At 37.6% G+C, this 20,107-nt stretch overlaps 1 protein-coding gene and 1 long non-coding RNA gene across 7 annotated transcripts in view; both read left to right on the top strand.

Annotated features, from left to right (window-relative positions):
* The window catches only part of LOC576882 (rho guanine nucleotide exchange factor 12), a 114,976-nt gene that overhangs the window by 77,955 nt on the left and 16,914 nt on the right, over positions 1 to 20,107 (top strand). For 5 of the 6 annotated variants that reach the window (XM_030978108.1, XM_030978105.1, XM_030978104.1 and 2 more), the window contains 7 exons: positions 354 to 386; positions 4,407 to 4,412; positions 7,269 to 7,349; positions 8,117 to 8,289; positions 9,037 to 9,269; positions 17,989 to 18,141; positions 19,497 to 19,614. In XM_030978108.1, coding sequence (XP_030833968.1) covers positions 354 to 386; positions 4,407 to 4,412; positions 7,269 to 7,349; positions 8,117 to 8,289; positions 9,037 to 9,269; positions 17,989 to 18,141; positions 19,497 to 19,614 — 797 coding nt within the window. The remainder of the gene's footprint in view (positions 1 to 353; positions 387 to 4,406; positions 4,413 to 7,268; positions 7,350 to 8,116; positions 8,290 to 9,036; positions 9,270 to 17,988; positions 18,142 to 19,496; positions 19,615 to 20,107) is intronic. The other variant, XM_030978107.1, reaches the window with a different exon arrangement.
* LOC115921066 lies at positions 10,300 to 12,459 on the top strand. Its single transcript, XR_004062724.1, has 2 exons — positions 10,300 to 11,187; positions 12,133 to 12,459. It is a non-coding gene; the product is annotated as an uncharacterized LOC115921066 (long non-coding RNA).

Here is a 20,107-nt window from a genome sequence, read left to right as displayed (position 1 = left end):
GTTTTTATGTTTAGTAATTTTTTTTCCATCCCTATTGAATGCCCATCGTTTATTCATATTATTTGCTTGTTCACCATTGCCTGCACTGTTACATGTTTATGATTTCAATTCAACCCAACATTGCTCATTTTATATGATTTTTGCCTGTTTCTCTTTTCTCTTCATTTGCCCCGCCCCCTTTTTTTGTTTTGGTGTTTTCTTTTTGTTTCTCATCCATCAACTGCACCAAACCAATCCCCCGTTCTGTCCATCCATCCATCCTCTCTTCTCCGACGTCTCCTCCCTTTGCTTGTGATTGGGGAAACTGTCTTGCAATTCTCTCATCCTGCGTCATTCTTATTTCATGTGCACAGCATTGAGCCTGGCAGCCATACCAAATCTATTGAGTAAGTCTGCACCATAGCATATATAGAGAGATAGTTGTGCCACTTGCACTGTTAAGTGCTCAAAGGTCAATTCATGTGGCTCAGCTATGGGGGAATCTATTGCAGTGCTCCATGAATTTGTCCTATGAACTTTTGGTGACATAACTATCTCTACTCTGCTAGCTATGGTCCACATATTGATGATAGAGTAGAATATTAGTGTTGTTGTGTCGTTTCATTGCCAGGAAATTGTCTTAGGAATTATCTTTGTATCATATCGTAGCTTTCCCATTATTTATAAAGTGTTTGTGATGAATTGCAAATCTGTAGTTTTTGACAAAGTAGGAACTAGGTTTTCATTATTGTCATAAAAAAACAAAAAACGGTATCGATTGTTTGTGCCACAAGATACAAATATGCAACATGCATGATTTGTGTGTTCTAATATCTTATCAAAACATTTTCGCACAAGATTGATATTCGCGCTACTACGTTTGAAGCCCCTTGTATTTTTGATTCCTCCCATTGTTGATTAGAACAAACTGATCCCCGAAGACATCAGTAGCAATTTTTTCATAATCCAGAGGGTATTTATGCGGTTGCATAACTTTTTGGCAGAACCGAGCAATTTACGAAAGAGATACATGGCAATATTTGACAATCCCCAAGAAAACCTTGGCTTGCATGGCTTGGTGGCAGCTATATATTTCTCATAGATCATCTCCTTCTTACACATGCTCTCGTTGGTCCATGCTTATTCCTAGGGTGCGTTCAAGTGATTTTTTGAAACTAGAATCCCAAACATGAATCACAAATCAAAACGCCGTTAAACAACATGGTTACTGCGGTAGAGCTTTCAAGCGATTTTTCATCAACACTGATTCTCGCTCATTTCAAGCCCAGCCACTGCCCATCACACTGTTTGACCCAGGAAGTATAGGTCAACTTCACCGCACGCTTTCTGTCTGTGTTTACTGTCGACTGTCGGTCAAACCAGAACAGGCCACGATAATGACGTCATAGAATCATGATTGAGATCTCCGTTCGTTCAAGCAAATTTTAGCGACCTTGATTCTGCAGAATCATGATACAAAACGCATTTTTTTTTTAGCGTTTCATGTTTGTGTATTTAAACACGTTTATTTTTACGACAGACAAAAAGTCGCTTGAACGCAACCGTGTTTTAAACTAAACGTCTTTGAAAACCATGATTCTAGGGTGAAAAAGTGTCAATTGAACGCACCCTAGACACTGAAAATTCATTGACCATCAATAACCCCCCTATCCAATCATACATAAACAAGCCCCCTTTCCTCCCAGCCCCCATGGGAGCATCTCCAATCGGACATGACCCCAAGAAGTGACCGAGTTTCGTTACTTCTTTGACGTAATACCTGGTGCACAGGTGAAACCATGCACCCTAGTCTCTATCTCTACAGACCCCTTAAAATTTGACAAGTTTGATAGTGTCGCTTTCCAGGATTTCTCTTTCACTGCAAAACAAATTGATACAAGTACAAAACAGTGAAAGCATGAATAAGTCGTATTTGATCGTATTCATGGTATCCCATCATATTAATATCATAACAATCTTTATTTCACAGTAAGGAAAGGTAATATGAATTGATAAACAGTGAAATCTGCTTAAATTCTGCCCTAGGAAAACAAGAAAGTTAGCTTCATAGGCAGGTAGTCTTTAGAAGCACAATCACCTGATGGGATCAGTGTACCATATTAAATGTTGATAAGGTCTGAAGTAAGAGACTAGTTACCTATCACCTGTATGTGTAGGATGGTTCGCTCTATGACGTAGATGACGTTCAAGTCATACATAGTTCAGTGAGTCAAATTGGAAGGTCAAGTGACCCAAAGTTTTTAACTAAAAGATGCAGGCTGGGTTTGGAAATTGGATTGTCTTTTCTTTACATTAGCTACAATAAAATGTGCCTCTCGCTGTCAGGCAATATAGAGGGAAAAGAATGGGAGGGAAAAATACTGGAATGGATAACAAGAAAAATGAATTTAATCACATGGAGTAACATTGAGGAGTGTCGGTGTGTTGCCAATTTAAAGATTTTAATGATTATTAATTTCTATGAGGTAGATGAAGGAATAGTCATAGATAAATCAAGAGTAGCACAGAAATTCAAGTGATCTTTAGTTTTTAACCCATCAAGGGTGTAGATCTTTAATATTTTTAAAGGGATTTTTTTCTTCAAGTTGGCAACAATGAAATCTGCCTCTTGCTGCCAGGCAATACATATTAAAAGAGAGAAAGAAAAAAAAAAGATGATGGCAAGTTCTGAAATGGATAACTTAAAAATAAGCTAGAAAATGAACAAGAATTTGAATTATGAATGTAATAAAATGACCGGCTTATCAAAGATCTCGGCATGTTGCCAATTTAATGCTTTATATGCTTGTAAAAAGATATGAACACAAGTCATTGATAACTAAGTTCACTAACTGATCAAGGTTAAAGCGTGGTCAGGGAAAGTCAAGTGCCTTAAAGTTTACTAACCTATCAAGGATGCAGATATTAAAAATGTCTTTAAAGGGCTGATTAAATTTGTTTCCTTTAAATTGGCAACAATGAAATTTGCCTTTCACTGCCAGGCAATCAAAACGAGAATGAAACACTTTTATATGGATAATTTGCTTTAAAAAAATATTTGAAATGAAAGGTGAAATCTGCGAAACTATTTGGAAAAATTGAAACCAATGTCAAAGGAAACTTGCGTTTAAAGATCATCCGTCTTATTTCCATCTGCAGCGATACTGGCTGTAGCTTGCTGCTAAGATAGACAGAAAGTCTGCAATAAAGTGTTATCATTTTGGAATTGACACTATGAATGCGTATTGGCCTAAACAATGACTGTAGGTTCCCGTACAGGAGAGGAAGTAGTTACAAGGATTTTCTTCTTATTCACAAGAAGATCTTGACCAGTCGTTGAGATATGCTGGTAGCCGGGCAGAAAAAATGCCATAAAGGAGAAAGCGGAACTCTGAGCTAATTTATGTTATATTTTATGTAAACTGTGTTTGGTGATACAGGAAAATCTGTAACAAGACTGCCCCAAGGGGATGCTAAAATATGAAAAAGAAGGAAAAGGGAAAGGAAAAGTAAAAAGAAAAGGAAAAGATATATAAAAGAAGAATAGTTGCAAAATATGGACTAGTGTACATCTTTGATAAAATTGGGTTGATTATTTTGAAATGAAACGGTAGGAAGTTAATGTCCCACAAAATATATAGTTCTTGTGTGTATGTAATATTATAATCTGCTCAGATTCAAAAGGGCACTTACTCTTTGTTAAACTATATGTATATGAGTCATTGCTGTTCTGGCTCCAACGAACAATGTGGTAAAAACAAAAAGACCTATGTCATTTCGTAACGAGCCTAGATAGATTCAATATTTCATAAACTTTATGAATGGTTGATATGAAAGCCAAAGGTTATGAAAGTGCCTGATATTAGTTAAAATATCATATCATTAATCTCTAAATACACTATATTTATTCAAATATCTATGATATTCTTTATTCAAAACAGAAGATTCTCTAGGTCTGTCATTCCATAACACTAGGTATTGACCATATGTATGTTCATGAAAGACAAAATAATACAAATAGGTAACTGAGAAAAAAACAGTTAAAAATGTGAAAGTAAATAATGAAAAACAGCTTTATAGACCTAGGTTAAATTCTGTAAGTAATATGACAGCTACCATCTTAAAAGTTGTAACCGGGTCAGAGGTGCTGGTAGGATTGGAGGCGCTTGTTTACGCTTTCTCTGACATCATTCTCCTCAGAGTCTGACGTTAGTCGCATTGGTCTCCCACTTCCTCATTAAAGGCTCGTTTAGATGTGAGGTGGTCAACCGCAGCCCTATAAAATTTTTATAAATTAATTAATTAAACTGGTTTTCAATTTTGTTACCTTTGTTTGATATCATTTATTTCCCTTGGCATCTTGTTTGATTCTTTCAATTTGTTTTCTTATTTTTGTTCCATATTCTTTTGTTTTTGATTTCAAATAGAATAAGGTAATTACAATTTTGGTACTATTTATTAATATAGAATAGTATTTATGCTATCTTAGTCGAGGCTGGAGTAGAGATCTATTCTTAATTTTCAATGCTATATAATCTTTTTAGTGCTATTTTTTCCTCAAAACAATATATTCACTTTGTATACTGGGAATACTAACATGAAATAATTGTAGATAATATATCTAGAAATATAGTTTGTCACTTAATTTTTTCATTTATTTTTGCATTAGTAATGACTTCTTGCCTCTGTCAAGACCGTTTTAGTACTTTCAACTTTTTTTCAAGAAAATATTCTTATTGCGTGATAAAGTAGAAAGTACTACATTCTTTTTTCTGCTTTGTCTTTTTTTTCTCTCTAATTGTTTTTTTTTTTTAATTGAATTTCTTGTTAATCAATAGTGAGCATGAAAAAGACGTTTGTGACGTTCTGCATTAGAGAAATTAATAACAATCAATTGGTAGTGATGAAATTATTTTTTAGTCTTGCAACCCCGTAAATGTGTAGCCTGTTTAAATGTAGTAAAAAGTTTTTGATTCGTTAATCATTCTTTTTATTTCCTGCACATTTTATGAATATATACCAAACCTATTTATTAAAACCTTGATAAAAATGTTGGTTTTCTTGTATATTGGCAGAGAGTATGAAAAATTATTTTGTAATGTACTTCTTTTATAGAGAAAATGAAAATCTATTGGTAGTGATAAGATTATTTGAAAACAATTTTTTTTATGAATATACATGTATGCCAAAGTACTTTATTAAAAACCTGAATGAGTATGTAGCTGTTACTGAACTTTTTTCAAACAGTGAAAGTGAAAAACTTGCAACAAATTACTTTAAAAAGGATGTTTTTACATCTAAAAACTGTATATATCATTTTACTGCTTTTTAGCTGATTTGATGCTATGCTTGGTGATGGAGCATCTTTAACAAAATTCCCTTCATGATATTTTTCATAGTTTCTTTAGCCTTGAGATATACATGCTTTCTCGCCTTACATAGATTATTAAGTAGTGATCTCTTTTGCATGATAGATTAGTGAATGGTACGCAGTACATTTATATTAAACAACAATATATTATAAGGGTATCTTGGAAACTAATTACTAAAATACTTTGTAGATATCCTTCATTGCCTTCCTTTAAGAAAAATATTTTCTTAAATGTGATTGAAATACTTTTTATATGTGATTATGTGTGTATAATTGCTCATACAAAAAATGGAATTAAGTATGAAAAGTTGAAAACTGCTCTAATTTCAAATCCATATCGGATTAGGTATGTCATTGATAGGTCTTCTGTCTTTGTAAATACATGCAGCATGATATAGTAATCTGCTAAGAGCCAGGAGGGCATTGAATCATATCCTCTTTATCCAGAGTTAATGTCTTTTTACCCTCGGCAGACGATTTTCTGTCCAATTCATAGATATCCTTCAATACATATTATGAATGTATTCTTACCATTTGTGTGAAAGAGATATATCATCATGTTAGGAGCCGGAAGGACGTTTTTTCTGTGTTAACAAATATATGTTAACACCTTTCGGGCTCATTCGACCACAGTATTTTCACTAAAATTCCAGTGCTATTTGCAAAAGTAGAGTAATGAATCTAATGACCTGTTTACTGGCAGTATAGATTATGAGGGGTCCTATTAAAAGGGACAAACATTAATGCACCAAATCTATCTAACATTGTCACCTCTACTTTTTCTTAGACATTTCTGGTGAATGTGGGATAATAACACTCTCATGTTAAGTCTCTCTACAGTGTCACTGCCTCCCCCCCCTATCTTTTTCCTCATCTCTCTCCTCATCTCTCTCTCTCTCTCTCTCCCTCTCTCTCTTTCTGTGACTCTTTCTCTCATTCTTTAATTCTTATCTCTCCCTTTTTTTTTGTCTCTCCCCCTTCTCTCTCTCTCTCTCTCTCTCTCTCTCTCTCTATATATATATATATATTCTTTCCTATTTTTCTTATTCTGTCATTCCCATCTCTTCCTATCTCTCTTTCATCTCTTACATCATATGAATCTTTTCTCCATACACCATTCCCCCCAATGTACACCATTCCTCTTACTGTAAGCCCTTTTCCCATTACATAATATCTCTCCTCTCTAATTTACATTCGTCATTTCTCTAATAGTGGGCATGCAATATAAGTAGTGCTGTATAACATGTTGTTTGATATTTGTTGCATGTATTGGTATAACTGTAATTGTGTGTAAATCTAACTAGCAAAATGAATTTTAACTTAATTTGAATATTTTGTTAACGTTTTTTGAGGGGGGGGGGGGGGGGGGGGGTGTTTTAACTACATTTAGCCAGTATACCTCCTTTACCATTGAAACGATAAAAAGGTACAAAAGATCAATATTGTAAAGGAGGATTACAAATCTTTGCAGTCCAAGATATACAGACATATGCATCAATGTTTAGAATTATTGATGCTCAATGTTGAGATAAACCTGGTAAAAGAGAAAGAAAATTACATTCTGCTCTTTTTTGCCAATGAAGATTGATATTAAAATTCAATGGTATGTTTAGCCTCCTGTATATCTAGACACCATGCAAGCTGATACATTACAAGCAGCATCTAATGGTATGTTTATCTTGTGGATAGCCTGGAACAAAAACGAAGGGGGGAAATAGAGATATATTTAAAAGAGCATTTGACCATTAATAAGTGTTGAATTTCAGGGTCCCTTTAAATTATAAAGGGGAGGGGACCCGTGAAAATGTAATTATTCTTATCCTACATTAGGTTAAGGCTTAGGTTTCTGAGGGGAGCCTGAATTGTGAAGGATTTTGAAGTTTCATCAAGATGATAATTTATCTCTTTCTCTCTCTAGTGATGTTGATATGGATGGACAGTCCGTGGCTGCTGTACTATCACCGTCCCAAACTAGTTCATCGTCAAGTCTATCAACAAAGTAAGTAACCTGTATCTTATCTCAAATTCTAGTAAGAAAATCTAAATTCACGAAAGAATCTGTAACTTTAAAGAGAAGGTTGAGTTCTGGGGAGAGTTGAAAAATAATTTTTGAAGAAAAAAAAATGTTCACTGAAAAGCATGGCTCTTCAAATGCCTTTATATTCTAATTTCTAAATATGACAAGTGACAGCTTTAAAATGGGTTTGAACCAAGACGGATCTTAAAGCTATTATACATTTTTTTAAATCCAAATCCTTAGGCAGATATGAACTGAACTGTTAGCAAGCTTGATCAAGAAGTGAAAGTTAGTTTTGATCCTGTGAGATTAATTTCAGGATCCAATTCTCAATCAAAGTCAAAGTTCCCCAAAGACATCACAAGAACATCTATTAAAGCCCCACTGCACTACTTATAGCTACTTGTACCCTCTATATAGCAAACAATGCCTAAGCGGTGACCGTGGTTCCCTTTTTCTTATGTTAATTGAGAGCTGCTTAAATGAGATATCCACCTGTCAGTGACCATGCAGGGAGGTCTAATCCCTCCAGGCCAAACTACTGCAGATAGGCTTTAAGCTGTAGGAGGGGTGGGGTGGGGGGGGGGGGGGATTCAAACATGAAGGCTTATGCAATCTGCTAAACCAATGGGAAGGATTATATTTTCAGTACACACATATTTACCATGCATTTATCTAGGGTCATCTCACACTTTGAATAGTAATGACCAGGTTGATAACTTTAAGAATGCTTGCTTTCTAATACTCAGCCGAAGTCAAGACTCCCCAAGAACATCGCAAGAGCAGCTATCCAGAGCTGTGGAGGAGGACGACTCCGACATGGAAGCTGAGATGAACACTCCCAACTGGCAGAAGAAGATCGACAAAGACGTCATCAAGAAACTCAAACCAAAGGAGGTCAAACGGCAAGAGGTCATCAATGGTGAGTCTAGAGGGCGCTGTCACTATTTAATCTAGAATCCTATACCTGTGAATCATGGCGTTATTGTTGCGGATCAAGTCGTCTTTGTAAAGAGCCAGAAGGGTGTTAACTTTGTGTAAAATGATGAGTTAACGCCCTTCTGGCTCCAAACAGATAAAATGTCAGATTACCACACAGAGAAGATCCACATTGAGGAGTCTCAAGGTCCAACTTCAAGTCTGTAACTTGATTAAAAAAGATTTATTCTTTGGTAGAGAGAGAAATGTTTGTTAATTTAACTGACGGTGATTCAGTGCATGAATACATTTATTTCTAATTCTTATGGCAGAGCTGCCTCACACAGAAAAGATTAAAGATCAAGGTCCTATCTAAAGTTGTCTACTTCTTCAATAAAAAGAAGTTTTAATCGTGTATAAAGAGTATTATTCATTTCCAGTTACAGTGATTTAAAGGGAGTGTAGACTAAGACTAAGAGTCTTTCCTGTGGCCTCACTCGGGGCCCAATCAGGTATAATATGACTACGGACGACGCAACCGCAGCAATCACGTGCGTGCAACATATGCTTTAGGAGAACTTCGGTCTTTCGCAGACGCTGACCATGTAAAGATTAAGTCGCTGACTACCGTTAATCAAGTCCAGTCATATACGTGCAGTTGTCCAAAATAAGACGTAGGTGGGGCTAACCAGTATTTGCCAAGCTACATTCCCTTTAATGTATACATATCTTCTTGTTCTCATGTTCTCAGAGCTGTTCCACACAGAAAAGACCCACGTCCGAAGTCTCAAGGTCCTACGTAAAGTCTTCTTCCTACCCATGTTAGAACAGGAGATTGTCGGCCTGACTAGTGCGACTATATACTACATCTTCCCAAACATCGATGAGATGATTGATATCCACGGGTCCCTCAACAACGCCATGAAAAGGGAAAAGAGAACGTCACATATAGTTCAGGAAGTCAGCCAAATGCTTTTAGAAAGGGTAAGGATTATCAGTATAATTATAATTATTACATTGATTATAATTAGTAGTATAATTTTAGTTTTAGTTTCAAGTTTCAAGTTTAATGTTCCACATTTTACAGAAAATATAAACATACATATATAATAACACATTATATGTTACAATTGTAGTGTAAATGAGCACATGTCAATGATTCTCAATTCATATAATAGATAATGTAGAATGTGAGGAACCTATTAAAAAGTGGGGCTTGTATAATATAGGTTCCTGGAAGAAAAAAGTAATGTAGATAACAAAACAGTAGCAGTAGAGAAACACGTAATTTAGAGGGGAGAATTTAAAACACAATGAAATAAGGACATTTTTATACAAAATAATGCATTGGCACCAATACCCAGAGTCACCCGGTTAAAAGCGTAGTCAAAATGCGTAGTCAAAATGCGCAGTCACCCGTAGTAGTAGTAGTAGTAATTGTAGCAGAAGCAGTAGCAGTAGATCTAGATCTTCCCAAACAGTGATTGGATGATTGAAATCCATGGTTCCCTCAATAACGCCATGAAAAGAGAAAAGAAAATGTCACATATTGTTCAGGAAGTCGGCCAGATGCTATTAGAAAGAGTAAGGATTATTAGAAGAAACCACCAATGCTCAATAGAGATCCCTTTTGCCAAAAAGGATGTGTACAAATCCTCCTTTTTCCCAGAGGACTGGAAGAGCGTGGAACGCTCTCGACCAGCAGTCTGTCTTAGCCCCATCTGTTGAGCACTTTTGTTGAGAACACGCTTTAGCATGTTCCACCTGCCATACACGTTAGTGACATGCGGAATACCGCCCTGCTCACTTCAATTTCAGAAGATTATTAGTAAGATTTTAGTTGTAGTAGTAGTTGTAGCAGAAGTGTGTAATATCTGCTGTTTTCAATTTGCAGGTGTTGGTAAGGTCCTTTATGTTGGTTCCTGGAAGACCAATAATTATTGGCTAAAAAAATGATAGCTAATGGCCATTAAAATCATTTCTTTTTCTTCCAGATATAATCCTTTACATTTTTGATAAGGGAAGGCAACTTTATTATCACTCGCGTTCGTCCGGGTTCAGGACGATCGCGTCCCCTCCTTTGTTAGCAGAACGCGACTGTCCTTAACGCGTAAGGTATGGGGGATTAAAACCTTCTCCATTCATCGCGTACCCTCCTTTGTTTAGAGAACGCGAGCGTCCCAAACGGGTCCCCAATGAAAGGGGCAAGAATGGGGGGATTATCTTACATAATATTACATAATTCTTGAGAGGAATAGGGTTTCTATTTGTCGCGCTAAGAGGGGCAAGAACTCGTTTAATCACCTTGCCAGTAAAATTCCTTCCTTCCAGCGATCGGAAGGCTTTCCCCATTTTAAATGAAATGTAAATGAAATGAAAACTGTGTGAATCGCAATCAATGCAGAGGTCCGTTGTTTGAGGTTGAGAGAGAGAGAGGTAGAGGGACGTAGACATGCATGTTTTGTTCTTTGAAATATTTACTCTACGAGACTGTTATGTATTTTTTTATATGTCATCTATTTTGGAGGTTTGGTCTTATGAAAACTGATTTTGAATGAGTGATACAAGGCCGCGGCCGCCTTGTAGTTGTAGCGACCAGCAGCGCTAGAACAATTTATAATTTGCATACCCTGTGCCGCCCATTGAACCCTGGGAAGGGTAATAGACATTCTGACATTTCTATCGATCTTTTCGTGGGTACAATGAATAGGCACAAATGAAGTACTAGAAAGTTGGATTGATAACCGTATCTTGGAAATGTTGTAATCAACACCCAAGTTCAGACAGACCGCGATATTTACGATTGTCAGCCTACGCCTTTGTTCTGAGAGCGCCGACTTGTGGCGGGAATGTCATAATAAATCTGTCATTATTTGTATGTCGTTGTTGCGACTGGACAATGGTGAGGAGAATTTTTTTTATGATAACAAAAACAGATCCAACAATACCCCTTTTTAATTCGGGTAATACACCTTGAAACTCTCTCTGTCTCTCGATAGTAGTAAATCCATCTGTATCTCAAATCAACACAATTTCCTTTCTTATCTGTTATCTTTCTCTCCAGGCCCTCTCTACGCCCCTTTTTTTTGGTTAGCCCTCTTACTCTCTCTCTCTCATCCAGTCACCTTTCTAATCTCTCTCTACCACTATCTCTCTACCACGTACTATCTCTCTTTCTTTAATCAACACTTTCTTTAGCTAGTGCGTCCCATGAGAAAACGAAACGGAGAATTATCGATGTTTTATGATAACTTGATCAAAATTATAATGAATAAATGACACATATTTGTACAGGAATAACAAAGTTCCGTTTGTTTAAAGTAATGCTTGCATTTCCATTATTTCCATAACTCTGTTTGTTGCTACGGCAGGCAGCCAGTGAAAACGAATTGTTTAATCAAATTATGGAAGTGCTAGCATTACTTTAAACAAACAGAAATTTGTTATTCCTGGCTCATTTTTTCTGATTGAGCCGAGGTTTAATTTATGAAAGGGCAGAAAGTGAATTTTCTAGAAATTCAGATACCGTTCGCCAAATGACTTTTTGATACCCTGTGGTGGTGGTTATTTTACCTGACTGCTAAGAAAGCATAAATGCTTGTTAGAAAGCAACCAGACGTCCGACGGCTTTAGGTTCTCTCCGAGGGACCTGGTAATGAGGATTAATGCCTTACCAAAGGACCCTGCATGTCTTCAAATTGTTTTTTAATCGCTCATTCGTGAAATATGCATAAGAGTTGCATCACTGAAGAGGATCTAAGCTTTACCAATATGTGTCATTTATTAATTATAACTATGATTAAGTTATGATAAAACATCGACAATTCTCGGCTTCGTGTTTTCTGAGGCGCACTGTATAGGTCGATTGCTTATCTGAAATGAGGCGAGTCATGTCAATCAACACCAAAGTTCCAAAACATCGCGTATATTAAACATCGTTACGCGCCTTCGTAATGCACACCCTCCCCAATTTAAATGCAATTCCGAGAAAAAAATATATGATAAAATTAAGTTTGTATTTTAATAATTGAAGAAAAAAAGAAGAAAAAAAAAATTATTTTAAAGAGGTGGAATTACAAAATTAGAGGGGGCAGATAAAGTAGGTGAAGAAAAAAAAAATTAAGTTTCAAGATAAAGAAATCGGGAGATGTATTGAAGAATGAATTCGCAGTTTTGAACACAATTCAAATTTCTAATTTCAATGAAAGTCTGAAAAAACGATATAATAACGTTATCATATTAATCATTGAAAACAAAATCTAAGAGATGGAATTGCAAAATTAGATGAAGTGATGAACAGGGGCGTACGCAGGATTTTTTCGCGGGGGGGGGGGGGTTAAATTGCGCCGAAAAGTTAGCAATGACAGGCGGGGGGGGGGGGGGGTAAGAGCACATTTTTCTTTTTGTGTCCAGGATTTGATGTTTTTTTGGTCACCCATAAGCACACACAAAAAACAAATGAGGGGGGGGGGGGGTTCCCCCTCCCCTCACTGCCTACGCGCCTGGTGATGAAGATATAAATAAAGAAATATTAGAGTTCAAGAAGAAAGAAAGGATCGGGAGACGGAAAGATGGCAGCCGCAGGTAAAAAGGGCGACTAAATAAATACGAAAATGCATTGAAAAGGGAAAAGTAAAACCAACAGGAAGGCAAAGATAGATCCACAACTTCACTTCACTCATTCTGGACATTTCATCACTATCTGTTATTTATTTGAGAAACCAACTACAACTACCAACTACGAGTGAGCCATCACTCATCACGTGGCCTTGGTCGATGATACATAATGCGGACATAATCCAATCTTATCAAAATGCTAATGTCTCCCCCTTGTTCAGCTCCGATCCCTTCTTGGCGGCCAAGCCCTTTCATGTTTGCGCGCTCTCCATCAGACATTCCCCTCTCTTTCTCTCTCTCTCTATTGCGCTGTCTGTTTCTTGAAGTTATCCCCCCCCCCCTGAAAAAATAAGCGTGGGAAAACCTCTCTCTCGCTCTCTTCTCTTGAGGTCATTCACTCGGCCCATAAATGGCTTTGTTTTTGTTTACATTAGCTCAGAGGCGGCTTCATAAGTCATGAATGAACTGACTAGTATGTCTGGTTACTAAGCAACTATGCAGTCAATCAAAATTTTCAAATTCATTTGTGGCTGCATTTTCATATCGGGCAATAAAAAAAACTCAAAATTATGATATTTAACAATCATTTTTAACATAAGTATGAAATAGTGAGATCCTACTCAAACTCGTGAATTTCTCATTTTTAAAGAACAATTTCCAGCAAACTACAAATATGAACTGGCCATGTTAATGACACGGGCGTACAAACACGTCGACAGCTCTTCAGACTTTCTATCAATTGCTTTGGTGTCTCGAAGTCATGTCATTTTGAGACAGAGAATTTATTTTACTCCAATATAAAGTAAAAGACGAACAAATTTGAGTACTGCAATTTTTGTGAAAATAAGAAAATGCAATATTGTTTTTAATATAAGGAAAATAATTACAGCTTTAAATACATGACTTGGTCTAGCTCGATAAAAATCCAAACAACTATGATGGGGTCTATTCGCTATTCATAAGGACCGCTATTCATAAGGTCCGCTATTCATAAGGACCGTTATTCATAACGTGTAAATTCCCGTACTTCCTGGTCCGCTATTCATAATGGCAAAAGAGGGTCGCTATTCATAAAGAAATAAGGTTCGTTAATCATAAGGACCGCTATTCATAACGTGAGATGAGGGTCGCTATTCATAATTCATATTAAGGGTCATTAATCATAAGGACCGCTATTCATAATATGAAATCAGGGTCACTATTCATAATACGACGAGAGGGTCGCTATTCATAATACGAAATAAGGTTCATTACTTATAAGGGTCGCTATTCATAACACGGGAAGAGGGTCGCTATTCATAATACGAAATGAGGGTCGCTATTCATAATAAGAAATGAGGGTCGCTATTCATAATAGGAGAAGAGGGTCGCTATTCATAATAGGAGAAGAGGGTCGCTATTCATAATAGGAGAAGAGGGTCGCTATTCATAATACGAAATGAGGGTCGCTATTCATAATACGAAATGAGGGTCGCTATTCATAATAGGAGAAGAGGGTCGCTATTCATAATAGGAGAAGAGGGTCGCTATTCATAATAGGAGGAGAGGGTCGCTATTCATAACAGGAGAAGAGGGTCGCTATTCATAATAGGAGAAGAGGGTCGCTATTCATAATAGGAGAAGAGGGTCGCTATTCATAATAGGAGAAGAGGGTCGCTATTCATAATACGAAATGAGGGTCGCTATTCATAATACGAAATGAGGGTCGCTATTCATAATAGGAGAAGAGTGTCGCTATTCATAATAGGAGGAGAGGGTCGCTATTCATAACAGGAGAAGAGGGTCGCTATTCATAATAGGAGAAGAGGGTCGCTATTCATAATAGGAGGAGAGGGTCGCTATTCATAACAGGAGAAGAGGGTCGCTATTCATAATAGGAGAAGAGGGTCGCTATTCATAATAGGAGAAGAGGGTCGCTATTCATAATAGGAGAAGAGGGTCGCTATTCATAACAGGAGAAGAGGGTTGCTATTCATAATAGGAGAAGAGGGTCGCTATTCATAATAGGAGAAGAGGGTCGCTATTCATAAAAAGAAATGAGGGTCGCTATTCATAATACGAAATGAGGGTAGCTATTCATAATAAGAAATGAGGGTCGCTATTCATTATAGGAGGAGAGGGTCGCTATTCATAATAGGAGAAGAGGGTCGCTATTCATAATACGAAATGAAGGTCGATATTCATAAAAAGAAATGAGGTTCGCTATTCACAATAGAAGTATAGTGTCCTCTATCCAGTATGTCGCTTTCTTATTAACATTTAGTTTATTGCTTATGTCATTTTGACTTTTTCGGTATTATGAATAGCGACCCTCACGTCGTATTATGAATAGAGACCTTTCCCATTATGAATAGCGATCCCCTACTCCTATTATGAATAGCGACCCTCTTCTCCTATTATGAATAGCGACCCTAATTTCGTATTATGAATAGCGACCCTCTTATCCTATTATGAATAGCGACCCTCACGTCGTATTATGAATAGCGACCCTCATTTCCTATTATGAATAGCGACCCTCTTCTCCTATTATAAATAGCGACCCTCATGTCCTATTATGAATAGCAACCCTCTTCTCCTTTTATGAATAGCAACCCTCTTCTCTTATTATGAATAGCGACCCTCACGTCGTATTATGAATAGCGACCCCCTTCTCCTTTTATGAATAGCGACCCTCTTCTCGTATTATGAATAGCGACCCTCTTCTCGTATTATGAATAGCGACCCTCTTCTCCTATTATGAATAGCGACCCTAACGTCGTATTATGAATAGCGACCCTTTTCTCCTATTATGAATAGCGACCCTCTTCTCCTATTATGAATAGCGACCCTCATGTCGTATTATGAATAGCGACCCTCTTCTCCTATTATGAATAGCGACCCTTTTCATTGATTATGAATAATGACCCTTATGAATAATGACCCTTATGAATAATGACCCTTATGAATAGCGACCCTCATTTTCCATTATGAATAGCGACCCTCATTTCGTATTATGAATAGCGACCCTCATTTCGTATTATGAATAGCGACCCTCTTTCTGTGTTATGAATACCGACCCTTTTGTAATATTATGAATAGGGACCCTTATGAATAGCGACCCTCACGTCGTATTATGAATAGCGACCCTCTTCTCCTATTATGAATACCGACCCTCTTCTTTGATTATGAATAGCGGTCCTTCTGAATAATGACCCTTATGAATAATGACCCTTTTCTCCAATTATGAAAAGCGGACCTTATGAATAGCGGTCCTTATGAATAGTGGACCTTATGAATAGCGGACCTTATGAATAGCGGTCCTTATGAATAGCGACATTGACCCACTATGATCATATACATTTTTTTTTCTTCGTAACATTGGATAACAAATTTCACAAATTCCAACATACTATAAATATTGATTATTTAGTGCAAGGGTAAATATGACAATGACTCGGAACATAATACAGGGATCACAATTAATCAAATTACTCTTAATACTTGTTTTTTTTTTAATTATTTTTTATAATTTTTTTTTCTTCAGGGGGGCGGGGTCAAATTTTCCCTCGTGTCGCGCCACGCCTTTTTAATTCTTGGCGAGAGGCCTGATTATGCATAGAATAAAAAAAATCAACAAAAGGGAAAAGTAAAACAACAGGGGGGCAAAGTTACATATCTACATCTTCACTTGTAAGGTAGACTACATGCATGCAATGTAAATCCTTATTTTTATTTCTATATTTATTTTGTAAAAACACTGAATTTTCTGCTGTGACTTTAGATAAAACTCAGACTTCACAGAGCTGCCAAGCAGAACGTTTTTAACATATTTATACGTGTTTTTTTAAGGGAAAATACGTATTTGTTTTGCTGTGCTAAAATTGTAAGTTCTGAGTATGGCTATGCGAACGTGGCTACAGGTTGGCTGTGAGAACGAGCGTATAGTATGCATACACACAACACAGGGGATGTACACCACTCAAAGACGTGCACATTACCCCAGGCCATGCATACACACATGCATCCGATCGTGATATCAAACCAGCATCCACAACACACGCAAATTACATATCAGTGCACTGCACTACACACAGCGTCACTCACTAGTACAAGGAAATCCCGATGTCACTTCCAAAAATCCACCCCAAAAGCCAAATTTTGCTGTCACAAGTGCGGAATCGGAGCCATATTTCCAAAGCACGCGGTGGCTTAGCCAAGTTTTAAAAAACGGCTTCGCCAAAAAAACGCTTAAAATAAAAAAATCAGAGATTTTGTAACGAGTTTTTTCGTTTATCGCAAGCGCCCTTCGAGGCAGGCCTGCTTCGAGGGCCTTCGAGTGTGGTGGTATCTTTACCAGCGCTGTAGGGTTTAGATCACGTGACCGCTATCCACATGTTGTGATTTGCGCGAATTGCTGATACACGCAATGCAGTACTGATTAATAGGTTGGGGGAATACAGACACTACTAAATATGATTTATATATTTGCAGTGTCGCACAAGAAGCTTTTATTCATATGCGGCTGTATGTAGAAAGACTTGAGGCGTTGCTGGTTAGGTTTATTATTTTAGCGCGCGACACATTTTTTAGACAAATTATTATCAATCAACACGGGAGGATTGCAGCTCTAGCTCTGCTTTCAAGACTGAAAATTCATCTATGAAAATTTACTATCTTGTATTTTAAACACGAGCTAGACGGGTGCAACTTTATTGTCAGGGAACACCAGATTAACGCGTTCTAGACGGGTCAGCTATTGTCAGGGGACGCCAGATTAGTAAGGATTAGAGAGGGGCTGGATAGCGGTGAGGTTGATTGACAGCGGTCCTAGCGGACGGGATGGCTTCTTTTCTGGCTGCCTGCTCTATTGTCCAACAGACAACAATAGACGCGAGCAAGGGACGCCAAGGGACCGCCAGCGTACAATACGCGTCCGGGAACGGGGGGATTAAGAGATAAGTAGGCGTCCCGAACCCGGACGAACGCGAGTGATAATAAAGTTGCCTTCCCTAACAACAACTCTCTTTCTTTGTGAATCATTTCAAGAAGTTTATTTTCAACCGTCTTATCCTCATTTGTCCTTATCTATCCTGACCTTGCTGTATAGTTTGATGGGGAATCCGGAGAGACGATGAAGAGAGTGTGTGCATCGTTCTGTCAGAACCAGAGTATAGCCATGGAGCATCTCAAGAAACTTGTTAGGAAGGAGAAAGAGAAGGAGAAAGACAAGAAGGAAGGATCTGTATCAAGATTCATGGATGTGAGTTCAGAATCGCTTGCTTTCCTTTTAATGATAATAATAATAATATTCCGCTTTCATATAGCGCCCAATACATCTATGCAACGATGTGTCTAAGCGCTTTACAGATATATTATTACCCGGTCATCAGATTCAGGCTTACCCGCACACAATGTATGCACATTCTCCACTCCCTGATAAAATTTGGATTGAATACCGCTGGCAATCTCTATTTCCTGTGATTGTAGCAATTTGCAGCGAAGAAAAATTGGTAGGAGTGGTTTTCAGTCAAAGTGCTGGAAAGACCTCTAGTAACTTTGGTTGAAACAATCGAACAAAAATGGAAGGTTATTTCCATTTTCCTCCATGGTCTATCTGTACTGGATTGAGTACAGTAGAACCTGTATATGAAGACTGCTCAATAGACATGAATTTATAGGCAGACGGTCTTTATGTACAGGTTCCTTCAGTACAGGTTGCAATGAAAAAACCATATTCAAGGGAAACAAAAAGAGTGGTCTTTCTATACAGGTAGTCACTAAAGCAGTTTTGACTGTAATTGCTTTGGAGCGAAAGAAGCAACCTTTCATACTACTGGCAGATGAAGTATGTAAGACATGGGTCGAGTCTAAATGAAAATTGTAGGTAGTCTATTTCATAAGCTACAAGGATGCCATGAAATCTGCCTTACCTACATGCACAACCAGGTTTAACAACATTAAGAGGGAGAGAGAGAGGTAGAGAGAGAGGGGGGGGGGGGGGGGGGGGGGGGGGGAGGGGAGGAATGAAAGTGAAAGAGAGAGAGAGAGAGAGAGATCGGCCAATAGGTTAATACATTATAAATATAATATATAATCAGCACCGTAAATAACGTTGTATAAACCGCCCTCGTGTATTAACCGCACCCCTCTTTTTCGCCCTTGCCGAGATTTTTTTTTTTTTTGTGTGTAAGATCATTACGGTACTGTAAATTAAAAAACAGTAGGGACCTAGGATAGAACCTTGTGGTACACCATGTAATAGAAGAAAAATTGGAGGAATTATTATTATAAACTACATATTGAGATCTATCAGAAAGATTACTTTCAAACCAAGATGACAGACAAATTTGAGTGTTGTTCTAGTTTCCGAGTGGTGAGTCAACACACCGATTACCGAGCTGGGAGACATTGCCAGGCATAGCGCCAGGTGGAGGGGCATAAATTGAAACTTTTATTTATTTTTTTTTATTTTTTTATTTTTTTTGGTGTATAAACCGCACCCCCGACTTTGAAATTTTTTCGGCGGCAAAAAAAGTGCGGTTTATACACCGTTATATACGGTATGTTATTATTTTGTTCTCATGTTTCTTAATATTTTTTTGGTTTTGGTTGTAGGAAGCTGAAGGGAACCCACTATGTAGAAGACTACCACTGCCAGGCATTGTAGCAACCGGATACCAAAGATTGACCAAATACCCTCTACTCATTGAGAATCTACTCAAGTACACACCTGGTAAGTACCTAGGCTCGCTAAATGATAACTCCATTAATAATGATGATAATATTTGGACGTGCTTTGGAGAAGAGCAGGGGGATCCTATCCTACATGTATTTCTGACCTTTAATGAATTTCAACAGTAGATTCATGGAACTATGTAATTACAACCAATTGTTCTGTGTGTCCCAAAGTCGTGAGTATGAGTACTTTGGACGTGACTGGGAGAAGAGCAGGGAGATTCTGTCTTATTTGTTATATTTCAATGAAATAAAACAGTAAACAAATACCCATGAAATGTCTCTTAATTGCACCACTCGAGGAGGCGCGATAGCTCAGTTGGTAGAGCAGAGGTCTTGTAATCCGGTGATCCAGTTTCGAAACTAAGTCGATGCGCTAGTGCCCTTTGGTAAGGCCTTAATCCTCATTACCAGGTCCCTCAGAGAGGACCTAAAGCCATCGGTCTTCTGGTTTCTTTCTAACAAGCATTTATGCTTTCTTAGCAGTCAGG

The sequence above is a fragment of the Strongylocentrotus purpuratus genome, unplaced genomic scaffold (assembly GCF_000002235.5).
Source record: "Strongylocentrotus purpuratus isolate Spur 01 unplaced genomic scaffold, Spur_5.0 spur5_scaffold_1, whole genome shotgun sequence".
NCBI lineage: Eukaryota > Metazoa > Echinodermata > Echinoidea > Camarodonta > Strongylocentrotidae > Strongylocentrotus > Strongylocentrotus purpuratus.
The sequence above is the reverse complement of the archived record's forward strand: the minus strand, read 5'-3'. Positions and strand labels throughout refer to the sequence as shown.